Source organism: Lonchura striata, chromosome Z (assembly GCF_046129695.1).
Source record: "Lonchura striata isolate bLonStr1 chromosome Z, bLonStr1.mat, whole genome shotgun sequence".
NCBI classification, from domain to species: Eukaryota; Metazoa; Chordata; class Aves; order Passeriformes; family Estrildidae; genus Lonchura; species Lonchura striata.
Window position 1 is genome coordinate 71415738 of NC_134642.1, and position 13232 is coordinate 71428969.

General features: G+C 40.8%; 1 protein-coding gene across 1 annotated transcript in view; it reads right to left on the reverse strand.

Moving 5' to 3' along the window:
* Window positions 1-7020: 7020 nt before the first annotated feature.
* The window catches only part of SMC5 (structural maintenance of chromosomes 5), a 38975-nt gene continuing 32763 nt past the window's right edge, over window positions 7021-13232 (reverse strand). The window contains exons 22-24 of the mRNA XM_021548806.3: window positions 11602-11781; window positions 11417-11512; window positions 7021-8703 (exon numbers count right to left, since the gene is read on the reverse strand). Coding sequence (XP_021404481.1) covers window positions 8563-8703; window positions 11417-11512; window positions 11602-11781 — 417 coding nt within the window. The 3' untranslated portion in view covers window positions 7021-8562. The remainder of the gene's footprint in view (window positions 8704-11416; window positions 11513-11601; window positions 11782-13232) is intronic.

Consider the following 13232-nt stretch of genomic DNA (forward strand, 5'->3'; position numbering starts at 1 on the left):
ACTGCCATGCTGTCCTCAGCTGAAAAACTTTCTGACCCCTAAAACACCTCCTCAAACACTTCCATGGGCATTGTGGAAGTCTTCCCATTTCAAAAAGAGAAGATTTTGACTGCTATCAGTTATAATCCTTAACATTTTTTTCTGTATGATTACAGACACTATTTTTCTGGCTCATCCATGGCTTTTGGGTAAGCTAGAGTCCGTATTGCTTTCAGCTTGTATTTTTGAAATTGCTACAACTATTGCTGTATTTTTACTGGCTTGTGAACTTCAATTGATAATTGATAAACATCCTATCACTTTTCATATCAAACCCCATCAGTCTCTGTTTCATAATGTCTACTGCCTCTTAGGCCACATAATGCCTATGTGTCTGCACAGTGAAACACACGGTACAAAGGAAATGAAATGTATAAACGACAGCACAAGAAAAATCACTGAATACATAAGGGCAGTTCACCATTACAAGATCCAACAATGCCATCTTGGAATTCAGACTGCATGGAGAAATAAACCAAAGGTGCAGAGAAAAGTCTTGGACTTTGTCAACGGCTTTTCCTTTCTGTTCTGGCTAATGGGCAGGGACCAGGAAGACAGCAGCGAAGTTTCAGAGGACACAGATGTAACGGTATATTAGAGCTTCCCAGAAGCACCACATGCCATGATGTGGGCTCTTCTGCTGTTAATGACTGGTTTGGTGGCTTTGAACATTGTTTCTAAGCAGAAAGCATATTTTGAGGACCTATGAAAACCCATGCATAACTGCTCTGTCAAAAAATACAGAAAAGGGAAAACCACAGTTGTATTACTAGCCTGTGCAATGCTGGTGGCAAATCACTGCCTCTGCCTTCCTGCATTGCATGAAATAAGCCAGGCCTTATCTAGAAGGTAAACTACATTCAACTCTTACATCTAATACGCCATATTTCTTAGGGGTATAATTTTTAAACAAACACAAAGGAGGACAGCCTTACTGGAAATTTACTCAAACTGAAATAAAGGATTTTCCCCAATATAAGCTACTGCAAGGATTTTTCATTAACATAGTGATTTCTGACATACTGATGCTTAGGGAATTGCATGTACACTGGCAACTGTGTACCACTTTAAATATATTAGGACAGTATATTTTATACAGCAAAGTGTATTTTAAATTCTACAGAAATTCTGACCAGGAAAGTCCTTCATGGATGGTACAGTTCAGTTCAGAAGCAAATACAAAGCAGAATCAGATTCTTCAGCTGCTGGGGCCCACAGAAAACTGTAGTATCAGTGGCTTTTCACATGAACAATCCTTTAAGCTTTACTGCAGGAGGACAAAATGAGGCTGGTACTCTTGGTGGTATTTGAGAAGTGTGCACTCCTTGTACTGACCATCTGCTTTGGATTTACATTGTGTTTGTAATTCCTCAGAAAAATGAACAAAACCAACAAAACAAGTAAAAACCCTGTAAAAAGAACCAAACCACCAAACCAACCAACCAGTCAACAAAAAATCCTCAAAACCCAACCATCCAAAAAAACATTTATTTACCTTGAAAATCTATTACATGACCCAAACTGAGGTATACCACCATTAATGGATTGCAGTTAAGGTCAAGCTGTGTAATGTTCAGTCTACAGTTTTGGTTACAAATTGGGAAGGGGGTGTTGTGGCGCGGTATGCGCTCCTCGCCGCGGCACTCCGAGCCGTGCTGGGCTGGGCAGTGAGGGAAGAGAACGGGCGGCCGCTTTCCCCTGCAAGCTCTGCAGTTCAGTTCGTGGCGCGCGGGGACAGACAAAGGCGACACGGGACTTGGGGGTGAACGGGATGGTTTTATTCAGTGAGCCCCAAGACCCCGGCGGGCGGGGGGCCAAAGGTTTTATACAGAACTCAGGAGGAGGGGTGTAGGAACAGCAACCAATGAGGGAATAGCAGGGGAGGAGTTTAGGGCAGAACTAACATCTGGAAGCTGAGGAGGGGGCTAGAATGAATGACAGGGAAGGTTCTAGGGAAAGGGGCAGGGAAAAGGAGGATTGACCACTTGGAGATGGGAGGGGGGAAACAGATATTAAACAAATATCAAATGAAAGAAAAACACACCACCGCATCTCCCTCTTTTCCTTTACAAAAAGAAGGAGAATTCTGTGGTTTAAGCAAATTAATAAAACATGTAAATAATATAAAATCATATGATAACATTGTAAATTACTTAAAGGACATGAAAGACACATTATTGCATTTATAGGGCAGGAAGAGTAGTAATATCCTAAATTAGACACAAGACTGCACAAAACTTGCTGTTTTGCTGCTCTGAGTAACAATGTAAAATAATGTAAATAATGTAAATAATTGAAATAGAATTGAAATCAGATAAAGTCAGGCGATTGAAATAAAATGAAATAGTTAACAGAAATTAAATTTAAAAATTGAATTAGAATGGTTAAAATCACAATTATTTAATTTAAATAAAATAATTAAATGGAATTATTGGAATTAAATATAATAAAAAATCAACTAAATATAACTAATAAATTTTTAAATTTCGCAGCAATGCAGCAAGCCTGAAGCGATATAGTAGCTGAGTGATTCCTGTAGCAATAATGGTTAAACACAGCCTTTAAGTCAAAAAATATCAGAAAAGACTGAATTAATTATAATTACAACAAAACAACTTAATATAAAATCAAATTGTAACATTACATATTATTAAAAAAACATAAATTGAAAGACATTAAAAAATGATAAACTAATTGTGATTACAACATATGAAACATATAAAAACTTCATCTGGAATATATAAAATTGTCCTAAATGAAAGTCTAAATTAAGGGTACAAAGCACAGCAGGATTTGTGACTTCATCTGATTTAGAATTTGCTTCGTCGCGGCGCTTGCGATGTTCAGCTTCTTAAATTCTTAAAGCAGAGTTAGCGGATAACGGCGCTTGTCTTAAAGCAGAGTCAGCGGACAGCGATGTGGTTTGTTCAATTTGAATGTTTGTTTGCGAGGTGGGCATAATATCTTGAGTATTAATTAACTGGGATGATCTTTTTATCTATAAAATATAACTCAACAAACAGATTATTCAAAAATAATCAAAAGCAAAAAGAGGAATTCGTAGTTAAATAAAAAGGAGTATTGGGTAGGGTACATTAAGGAATAGGATAGGGGAATCAGACAATCACTTAATTAGTGATTGCCATGATTAACAGGGGGTATCGGTAAGGGGTGGACCGGGGTGTCGCCATTTTAGGGGGAAGACAAAATGACGGATCCCCAGTCCCGGGTTTCGGCTCCATTTCCTCGGGAGAAGATCCCTCCCGACCCTCCCCCCGGAGGACGAGCCCGAAGAAGGATGGGGGAATATCCAACCCCGCCTCCCCACAATAGGGACTAGCCTCGTGCAGGGACGGTGCAGGGCTATTGGGAGAGAAATGGGACTGGCGGGAAACCAGGGGCGGAAAAGAAGGGTCAAGGCGGGAAATGGGTCCCGAGCGGCGTGGCCAGCGCCATCTTGGGAGGGGGTGCTAGATACACTGCACTTGGCCTGAGCAGTGTCCGGCAGGGCACTTGGGGTGGCTTGGCCACAGCAATCCCCAAGGGAGGATAGGAAAGGCTTTTAGGAAAGTCCAAGGGGATGGGAATATAGGGAGCTTCACAGAAGCAAAAAGGGGAAATTTATAGGGGGGGGGGGGGGCCGCCCGACGCAGCTGGATGTCGGCGCAATGCGTGGGTGTAAAGGGTCTCTTTTAACAACGCTCCTATAGCTAACGTGTCGCCCTCTTCGCTGTTCCCTACTGGTGTCTTTTCTACCCCCTCCGTCCAGCCCAGAATGGGGAGGGGACGATAGAGAAGACAACTTTTTCGAGGAGAAGAAAAAGCGATCTAATCTAGGTCCCCACAGAAGACTAGGCAAAGGATAGCACTCAGTGCTAGCTTCCCCCAGAAAAAGAAAACCCACCCGCTTGCCAGGGACATGCAAGGCTACAGCCCCAGTCTGGGCACAGACAGGGGTTAAAACGCGAGAAAAAAAAAAAGCGGCAAACCCAGCCGTCCGTCGGGGCGACCCCGCACCCGTATAGCCCACCTTACCTTGCAGGCTCGGACGGAGATGGCTTGAATCTTCTCTTCGCCTCGATGGAAAAGTCGCGCTAAAAACTTGGGATGTTCCTTCTCTTTCGGTTTGGCCCTTCCGGAAGCCTGGGTGTTCCCGTTAAACCAAGACTCGTCCCCGAAGCCTTGGTTTCGGCCACTATCAGCCTCCGGTGGTCTCACTGCAGCTGCTGACCGAGGAACCTCTTCTCGGTCAGTCCCTCTTCAGGCTCCCCCGAGCCGCTGCCAAAACCGCTCTCTCTGTGTCCTCGGGTAAGTCTGCCCGCCAAAAAGCTCTGCAGCCCGGCTGCCTGTGCAGCGCGGCTGCTCCCGGGCGGGAAGATGGTGAGAACAAAGAGGGTCCCGGAGCCTCAATCTTTTTCGCTCAGCGCTCAGCTCCTCTTAGCATCCGGCAGAGCTTTTACGGCCGTAGATTTTCCTCTTCCCTCCTTCTTCTTCTGTGAGGCGGGCGCCCCCATGAATTTGCCCGTTTTTTTTACAAGACGAAGGAGGGAATCATCCTCTGCTACCATATGTTGTGGCGCAGCATGCGCTCCTCTCGCCGCGGCACCCCGAGCCGTGCCAGGCTGGGCGGTGAGGGAAGAGAACGGGCGGCTGTTTCCCCCTGCAAGCTCTACAGTTCAGTTCGTGGCGCGCGGGGACAGACAAAGGCGACACGGGACTTGGGGGTGAACGAGATGGTTTTATTCAGTGAGCCCCAAGACCCCGGCGGGCGGGGGGACAAAGGTTTTATACAGAACTCAGGAGGAGGGGTGTAGGAACAGCAACCAATGAGGGAATAGCAGGGGAGGAGTTTAGGGCAGAACTAACATCTGGAAGCTGAGGAGGGGGCTAGAATGAATGACAGGGAAGGTTCTAGGGAAAGGGGCAGGGAAAGGGAGGATTGACCACTTGGAGATGGGGGGGGGAAACAGATATTAAACAAATATCAAATGAAAGAAAAACACACCACTGCAAGGGGGAATTGGACATCTTTCCCCTTTAAATTATGTGATCCACACTCTTTTGAACCATCCATGTTCCATGTTACCTGTATACTCTTCAGCTATTCTTTTCCAGGCCTCCTTCGTGTCTTCTGCCATCATCTTCTGAGTTATCATCCCTTCCGTTCGTTTCATTTTCTGCAAAAACAACTTTGTCCTCTACTATGCTTGGCTCCTTATCCCCACATAAGTCTGTCACTCCTTTCCAGCTAACTTATCATGTTCTCATCACCATGCTTTCCAAAGAGGTCTTGCTCTTCTACAAATACACAACAAGGAAAGATATTGCCCAAAATCTCATTCAGCTCCAGGTGCAAAAATGACAGGTGTAACATCACTTTTTGAGACCAACACACACTAAACACACTATTCTTGTGGGTTAATCCTGGGCAGCAGCTCAGGGCCATACACCCAGCACCCCCCTGTGGGATGGGTCAGAGAATCAGAATGATAAGAAAACTTCTGGGTTGAGATTAAAACAGTTTAATATGGAAAGCAAAAGCTGTATGCAAAAGCAAGACAAAACAAGGAAGTTATCCACTACTTCCCATCAACAGGTAGGTGTTCAGCTATTCCTCCAGAAAAGCAGGGCTCCACCACACATGGCTATTACTTCAGAAGACGTAACTACAAACACCCCTCCTTCTTCCCCTAGCTTTTACTGCTGAGGGCAATGTCATACACCATGACAGCCTTTTGCTCAGTTGTCACACCTGTGTCTCCTTCCAGCTTAAAAACTTCTTGTACTAGCAGGGCAATGTGAGAAACATGAAAGACATCCATGCAGTGCATGGAGTAGCTAAACGATCCCTATGTAACCAACAGTGTTCTGGTCGCAAATGCAAAACATAACCCCATACAAGTGTCTATGAAGAAAATTATCCCTGCCAAAACTGCTACAACTGTCAAAAACCCCCACTGGCCTAGTGGGGGAAACAGATCAACAGAAGAAAGACTGGACAATGGGGGAATTACTTCCAAGAGTAACTGAGGAGCATATTAATGGAGAAAAGCTGGAGGAATTTTGTGGAAAACATAAAGATGGGAATTGGTGTCAGAGGATTACACCACTTGGCAAGAGCTGAGCCACAGGAGAGGTTGATAGGCTGCTCTAGTGCTGCTTATCACCTCTCTTCCTTCTACGGCCTCTACTGCTGCTACTGGTCCTTATTTTTCCATGCTTTCCCTGATAGCTTTCCAGACTGCTACAGCCAAGCCTGAAAAGCTTTCAGTGGCTAAAAATACCGTCTTTCTGCACTTAGCTCCCCCCTCCCTACTAGTTCAGTCTTGTCAATGGCTTAAGTTAGCACCAAAGTAAGATGAGGCTATAGCAACTACTGGATCAGCTCCTGCTACAAAAAAATTGCCCTTCACCCAAGCTATTGGAATATGCAAAGGACACTGTATCAATGAGCCTCCTAGAAGCACAGCTTTTGCCAAGCCTATTCTGGGTGCAATGGCATAGAAAGTGTCATGATTTTCAGATGATTAGGCAGGAACAGGTGAAGAATTTTTCTTGGAGCAGAGGAGGATTCCACATATTCTTTCTCTCACAAATTACAGTGCACTGAATCGTAGTTTTATCCTTAATTAGCAAGGTATGGGGGGAAAAGTGCTTCCAGAACAAAAAGTTCTAGGAAAAGTAATTTTGGACACTGTGTTTTAATGAGTCACAAGTGAAGAAAGTAATTCTGGCTCAGTTATTCACAGAGAAGCTAGAGTGCCAAGGCTCCCCCTCCCCTGCTTCCCAGGCTCTAGGTCTTCTGTCAGACACCTCCCATTAGACACTGTTCCAATCTGTCCTGGTTTAGGAATGGTACTCCTCAGTTTTTGCCTCCTCAAGATTCTCCAAACCAGACAAGACTCTCTTGCTCCATTTTCCCCTCCCCTTGCAGTGTGCTGGAGTGGAGAAGTGGAGGCACAAAAGGCAAAAACGACAGGCTGAGAGATAAGAACTATTTATTGCAAACAGCAATGATTATGAAAATGAACAGTAACAGCAACAAACTCCCCAATAACAGACAATTTTGAAGAACACTTCTAAAACCAAGATCTCTCAATACAGCAGTCAGACAGATAGGCCTGTAGCCTCAATTATGTCAAAGACCTTCTGCTGCCCAAATTAACTCTGGATCACAGCCTGAGTTTCAAAACTTTTGCATCTTCTGTTCAGTACTGTGTTGGGACACTAACATCATAGGAACTACTCCAGAAATTCAGAGTCAGACAATTCCACTGACTAACACTGGCCTGCAGTAACAAGAATATGTGGTTCTCTACTGCACTGAAGGCTCATCCATCTATTCAAAAGAGCAACTACAATACTTCCCCTTTAATACCTAAAATGTTCCACATTCCAGCTCATATTTTGTAGTGAGTTTTATTTTCAATGCATGAATATCAAAGCCTGAAATACCAGTTTCATTAGCAAAGTTCATTGCCAGGATGCTGTTAAGAAAAACACCCAGTGAAAGCAGACATCAAATTGTTGAATTTTACTTATTTAATAGTTAAACTTAATAATCAGGACTTTATTTTAGGTCTTCAACATTCTTTTGTAACCTGCATTTCCAAATGCTTAACAGGTATAGCCAGCACTCTACTAAAAAGTTTTACTGCTTTCTGTTGAAAAGCAATTGACTGTATAATCACTCCAATGCAGCTGACCCCTTGTAAAATTTAACTTATGTGTCAAATCTGCAGCACTATTTTCTCTATCACCAAAAACGTATGAAGTTTTACTTAGAAAAATAAACACACTGGAAGTTACATATTGCTTAGTTTTACTTCTGCAAGCTCAATAGGCTCACTGTTTCAGGAAGACCAGGAACTCTATTAATCTTCTTGCTAAGAGACTTGCTAGAAAAACCTTATAATTCAAGCACTACAAAATGAAATGCTACTATATTTATTTATTTTGAGAGAAAGTATTTACTCAACAATAATATATTCATAAAATCATATTATTTATATTAATTTCAGGTTTATTTTTATAAAACAAACAATTACAAACCATTCTTTTTCTACAGATCACCTAAAATAATTTTTAGAAATTGCATTTCAAAAGGGGAAATGGAATAATATCCACATCTGTGGTAAAGTAAAATTATTTACCAAAAGCAAATTCCAATTTTTGGAAAAAGAAACTCCAACCTCTATAAAAACAACAGTCACAGAATAAGTCCAGCATAACCTAGAAAAATTACCTGCACTTCTGATGCTGCATTTACTATAGAATAGGAAAATAAAAAAAGCAAAATTTTATTTAAACCTACTATTGAGAAGAGTAGGTTACTTGGAGAAAGTGACCACTATGAAAGACCTGAAAAAGAAACCATGCATTTAAAATCTAACAAACATTTGTGTAGGTTTTAAGAACCAAAGTTTTCAATTATCAATTTTTGGAGGGTTTTCCTCTTTGACAATTTCTGAATTCTTGACAGTCAGATGTTTCAATAAAGATATATAAAATACTTCTGTAGAATTAAGATTCCATCATGCTTGAAAGGTACTGCTGCCGTCTCTTGAAGCGTTTTATGTTCCAACTGTATGTGTCCAGCATAAAAGGTCCATTGTAGACAAACAGCACAGTCATCTTGTCATTATAAGTGAGATTCTGTAGGAGCTGGTGAAAAACAGAAACCAAAGTCAAAATAGCTAGATATTCTCCATTATCTAAAAAAGCTGAATATAGTATCTATGAAAAACCGTAGATCTCAAAAATATCACTATACCAGGATTACGACCTGATAAATGAAGTGTATTTGTTCCTAGAAACCACCTCAAAGGGACTTATTCTTCAGCCAATTTCCATGTGTCACTATTCTTATTAGAAGAGAATTTTTTTAATTCAATCTCTACCTTCATGCTGCCATCAATCTCGTTGCTTTTTTTGCTGTATCCAGAGAAACTCCACTCCTCTTTGGGCACAGAAAATGTTTTTTCCTTTCTTCTCCAGGGCAGGACATGACACAACAATTGCACCCAAGTAAATCTATGTCTCTCTTTAGCCTTGTGCATCTCTGAGCTAAGCAATTTCCATTAGTGGAAACTCAGAACAATCAAAATTACTTAGAAGTTGCACCACTACCTTCTGGAGTAATTCCGGTGCTTGGACTACTTTTCTGAAGTGTAACAGCCAAAGGTGGATACTTAGGATAATCCAAACCATACCAGACAGAAACCCAGGAGACAAAAATGTCACAAACTGTATATTAAAAGCAGTGCTCAGGATGACACTGAACAATTTACCTGCAACTGATGCTCAACTGGCCACTTCCCTCTCCCCAGTCATTTAGGCATTATACCTGTTGTTGATTTTTCCCACTTAAATACAAAATTTTATGTTTGTCTGTACTGAAACAAATCCTGTTTTCAATAAAATTTACCTAACCTTATTTAGAATTTCACTTTATAGTGAAAAAAGAATTAAGTCCCAAAATGGTGATTATCTGTATGTTGAATAAATGTAACCTGTTTCACCAGATTTGTATTAAAAATACTAATTTTCAAACTCATTTCTAAGAACATATTCAGTTAATCTACTCATTATGACAACAAATCACAACTACTCAAAATACAGTATTCCTAATCAACTTTACTGCACATTAATTATATCTCTTCCCTCTGCATCTTGTTAAAAATACAACCAGGGGAGGTGTCAACACACTGAAAAGAATTGTCGCAGTTTTCCTATATCCACTGAGTACACACATGGAACTTGGCTTAGAAGAACAAATTGTCACACTTTCTAGTAGGTGATTCCTAGTAAGTGGTGACATGTAACAGAGGCTCAGGAACTGCAGGTAAGCCATGGAAAGCAGAGCCTAACCTTCTCTGCTCACCCTGCGCAGCCTTTTTAATTATCATCTAATGTAGCCCACACAAACAACCCACAATCAGCTAAACCTTTATACAACCTGCCCTCTCACTAATTTTCCTCATGACAGGCCGTTGTAACTTACTATGCCACCTGCTTGTGGGGGGAAGAGGGAAGGAGGCACAAAGAATATCTTCAGCCACCTCTTCATAACCCTGTCTCTTGTTGCTTAATAATGCTGCAACCTAGTCCCTGAGTTTCCTCTTACCACGATGCTGAGTTTTTTTGCTTTTTAAAGTTCGGAGATTTTTCTACTTTTACTTTTTCATTTTAATTTTATCTTTCCAGTTAGCTCTGCATACTCAATTTTCCCCTGTCTCTATTCTTGGTAATTTGATAACAGACTCAATCCCAGACAGCAATTTTCTACAACTCCTTAAATTTGGGAAGTATTAGAGTTCATTGAGCTGTCTACCTTTCAACATCCAAATCATTCTGTTCTTTCTCTAAGTAGGAGAGCACACAGAAAACCTGATTCAAAAAGGAGAGGTATCAAAAGAAGACAAAAGGGAATAGATAACACAACAAAAAAGAAGTAATGGGGTCAGGAAATGACCAACCTGCATGGAGGCAAGCATACTGCAAGATCAGAAGGAACAACAAGCATTACCTTCCATCTCCTTCCAGTAAAGTAAATGCTATGAGGTGGCTTTATTCAGACCCTTCAATTGCAATTTACTGAAAAACAGGACATACCAGCCAGATTTTCTAAAATACAGTGTATAACAGGATAAAGGAGTGGTATCTTAATGAAAACCAGCACACCACTGCTTGTCTCCCTGGTATACAAGTAGTATTTACTTGTACATGGTAATTTGTTTCAATTTGTCTTGGATCAACCTCAACACAGTATTAGTCTTTGTTAATGGTGCAGGTGGACAGCCACCCTATTTATCCCTTTCAAACCTTGGCACTGCGTCACTGCATGACTAGTAAGTCAATTGCCTTTTTTAAAATTTTGACCGAAGAGTACAATTAAACTGCTCACTCTCAGAGCATAGATCTCACCTTTTCTGAGCCTCTAAATCTCAGATTAATACAGGAAAAATATTCAAGTAATCATGTAGGACTCTTCTGGTTCTGATGTCATCAGCACTAGCCTGCTCCTTCTACAGTATCATCATCTGACTTGGTCTCTGTTACAGTCTGAATTCTGTGTTAGCTAGAGGCATTACCTCTTACAGCCTTTTCCATGATAACCCTGCCCACTGGTGGCTAACACATGTGGTTCCAGTGGGACCACAACTCCAGAGCGGGTTTCTGAGGAGATAAGCCTATGAGCCTTGGTCTAAATCGTCTGAATTTTTGCCTGACTGTCCTTAAAATGGGCAAACACTCTCTTTAATCAAAATTTCTCAGGTAAAACAGAGAAAATTTATACAGTGTTTATCAGTGTATTATCACATAAAATCCAGTTCTCCTACACTTTAAACATCCTATTTCGTTTTCTGCCACACACCTTTGGTGTAATGAGGAAGTACTGAGATGTCCTATTTTTACAAGCAGTTTCCACAACCATTTCAAAAACTCTTCTCTGATTCATTTGATCCATTCCCTGAAAAGGAAAAAAAAAAAGTCTGTTCTCTCCACTATGCCATAATCATCTATATACAGAAAGAGCAATACCACACTATTGATTCTCACCTGATTTATTTCATCAACAACCCTGAAAGGACATCTGTTGAGTTCTTGCAGAGCCATCAGGTATAACATAGTGGAAACAGTTTTCTCACCTCCACTCTGATGATATGGAGTCAATTCATGAAGTTCAGTGCTACTGTGGAATTTGACTCTAATGCGAATTCCATACTTCTCATACTCTTCCTGTGAAAGCCAGTACCTTTTAAACTCATTTTCTTTTTATTTTATTATAGCTTATTTTACAATGACATGGAAACTAAAGGACATTTATACAAATGTACATGGATCTACCAACTACTCAGGTTCAACTTAAAATCAATATATTAACTATGCTTCATATATATATATTAATTCTGTTTTATCTGTTTTCCTTCACTCTTGTCTACTTTTGCTACAGAATTTCCAATACCATTCCCTTTCCATTACTATGATTTGTTAATTCCTGTTGAGAAAGGCTTTATATGCAGTAAGAACATCAACAGGAAAATAAAAATCTTTGCTAGAATAAGAAGAAAGCAAAGCAATGTCCCTATAAATCCCATTAATCAGAAAAAAATTGCCTTAGGATATTATCAATTTGAACAGTGGAGTAATGGTGTTTGTGTAGTTGTGTACCAATCTGAACATCTTCAAGTCCAAGCAGCTCAAAATCCATCAGGACAGCCATTTCCTTTTCATACTTTAATGAAAAAACCACATACAAGGATTCCAATGCTGGCCTTTCTGTAACAGGAAAGTCAAACTTGTCAGCAGCCTCAGCCAATGATGCAAGGTATCAAGATAACAGATGTGGCTCAAAAGAAGGACCATACAATGAAATGGATTCATGCTTAAGATGAAAAAGAAATCTCCAGAGGACTTTCTATGAGTCCTGAAGTTGTGTTCAGTGGCAATAGAGTTCAATTGGTTAGTCAGAGCACAATGCTAACAACACCAAAGTTGTGTGTTCAATCCCTCTATGGGCCATTTACTTAAGAGCTGGACTTGATGATCCTTCTGAGTCCTTCCAACTTATCTGTGATTCTGTGACTTGTTCTGATTACAATTTCATGTAAGGAGAAATAAACACCAGAATCTAAGGTCTCTAAACCCACTCTAATTTCAGATGCATTGGCAAAAGCAGGTTTGAGAAAGTGAAGATACAGGCTAGCAAAGCCAAATAAAAAGCTGCTGTGAAACACAGCCACGATGGCATCAGCCAGATCTTGAGTACTACCACACTATTTTGATTACCAGTTTGTATAACTGACAGATGTTACAAAACCTGACAAAAATGATGCTCAAAATTCTTTGTGGTGAGTCAAGGAATGTGAGGGTTATCATGAGTAGCAGTACAAAATCTGGCTACTAAGTATTACCAAGGAAAGTCAGACTGTTCCCAGAGGCTTCTGCTAGCAAGTTAAGGAAGAACCCAGCAAAGTGTTTCACATACTATCACAGAGTTGCTTTGGCTGGAAAAAGCCTTTGAGACCAAAGCCCAACCTATGACTGAACACCAATCTGGGAAATAGACCATGCCATTGAGTGCTCTGTCCAGTCATTCCTTAAGCATCTCCAGAGATGGTGACTCCATCACCTCCCTCCTCAGTCCATTCCACATTTAATCAGCTCTTCTATAAAGAAGTTCCTCCTAA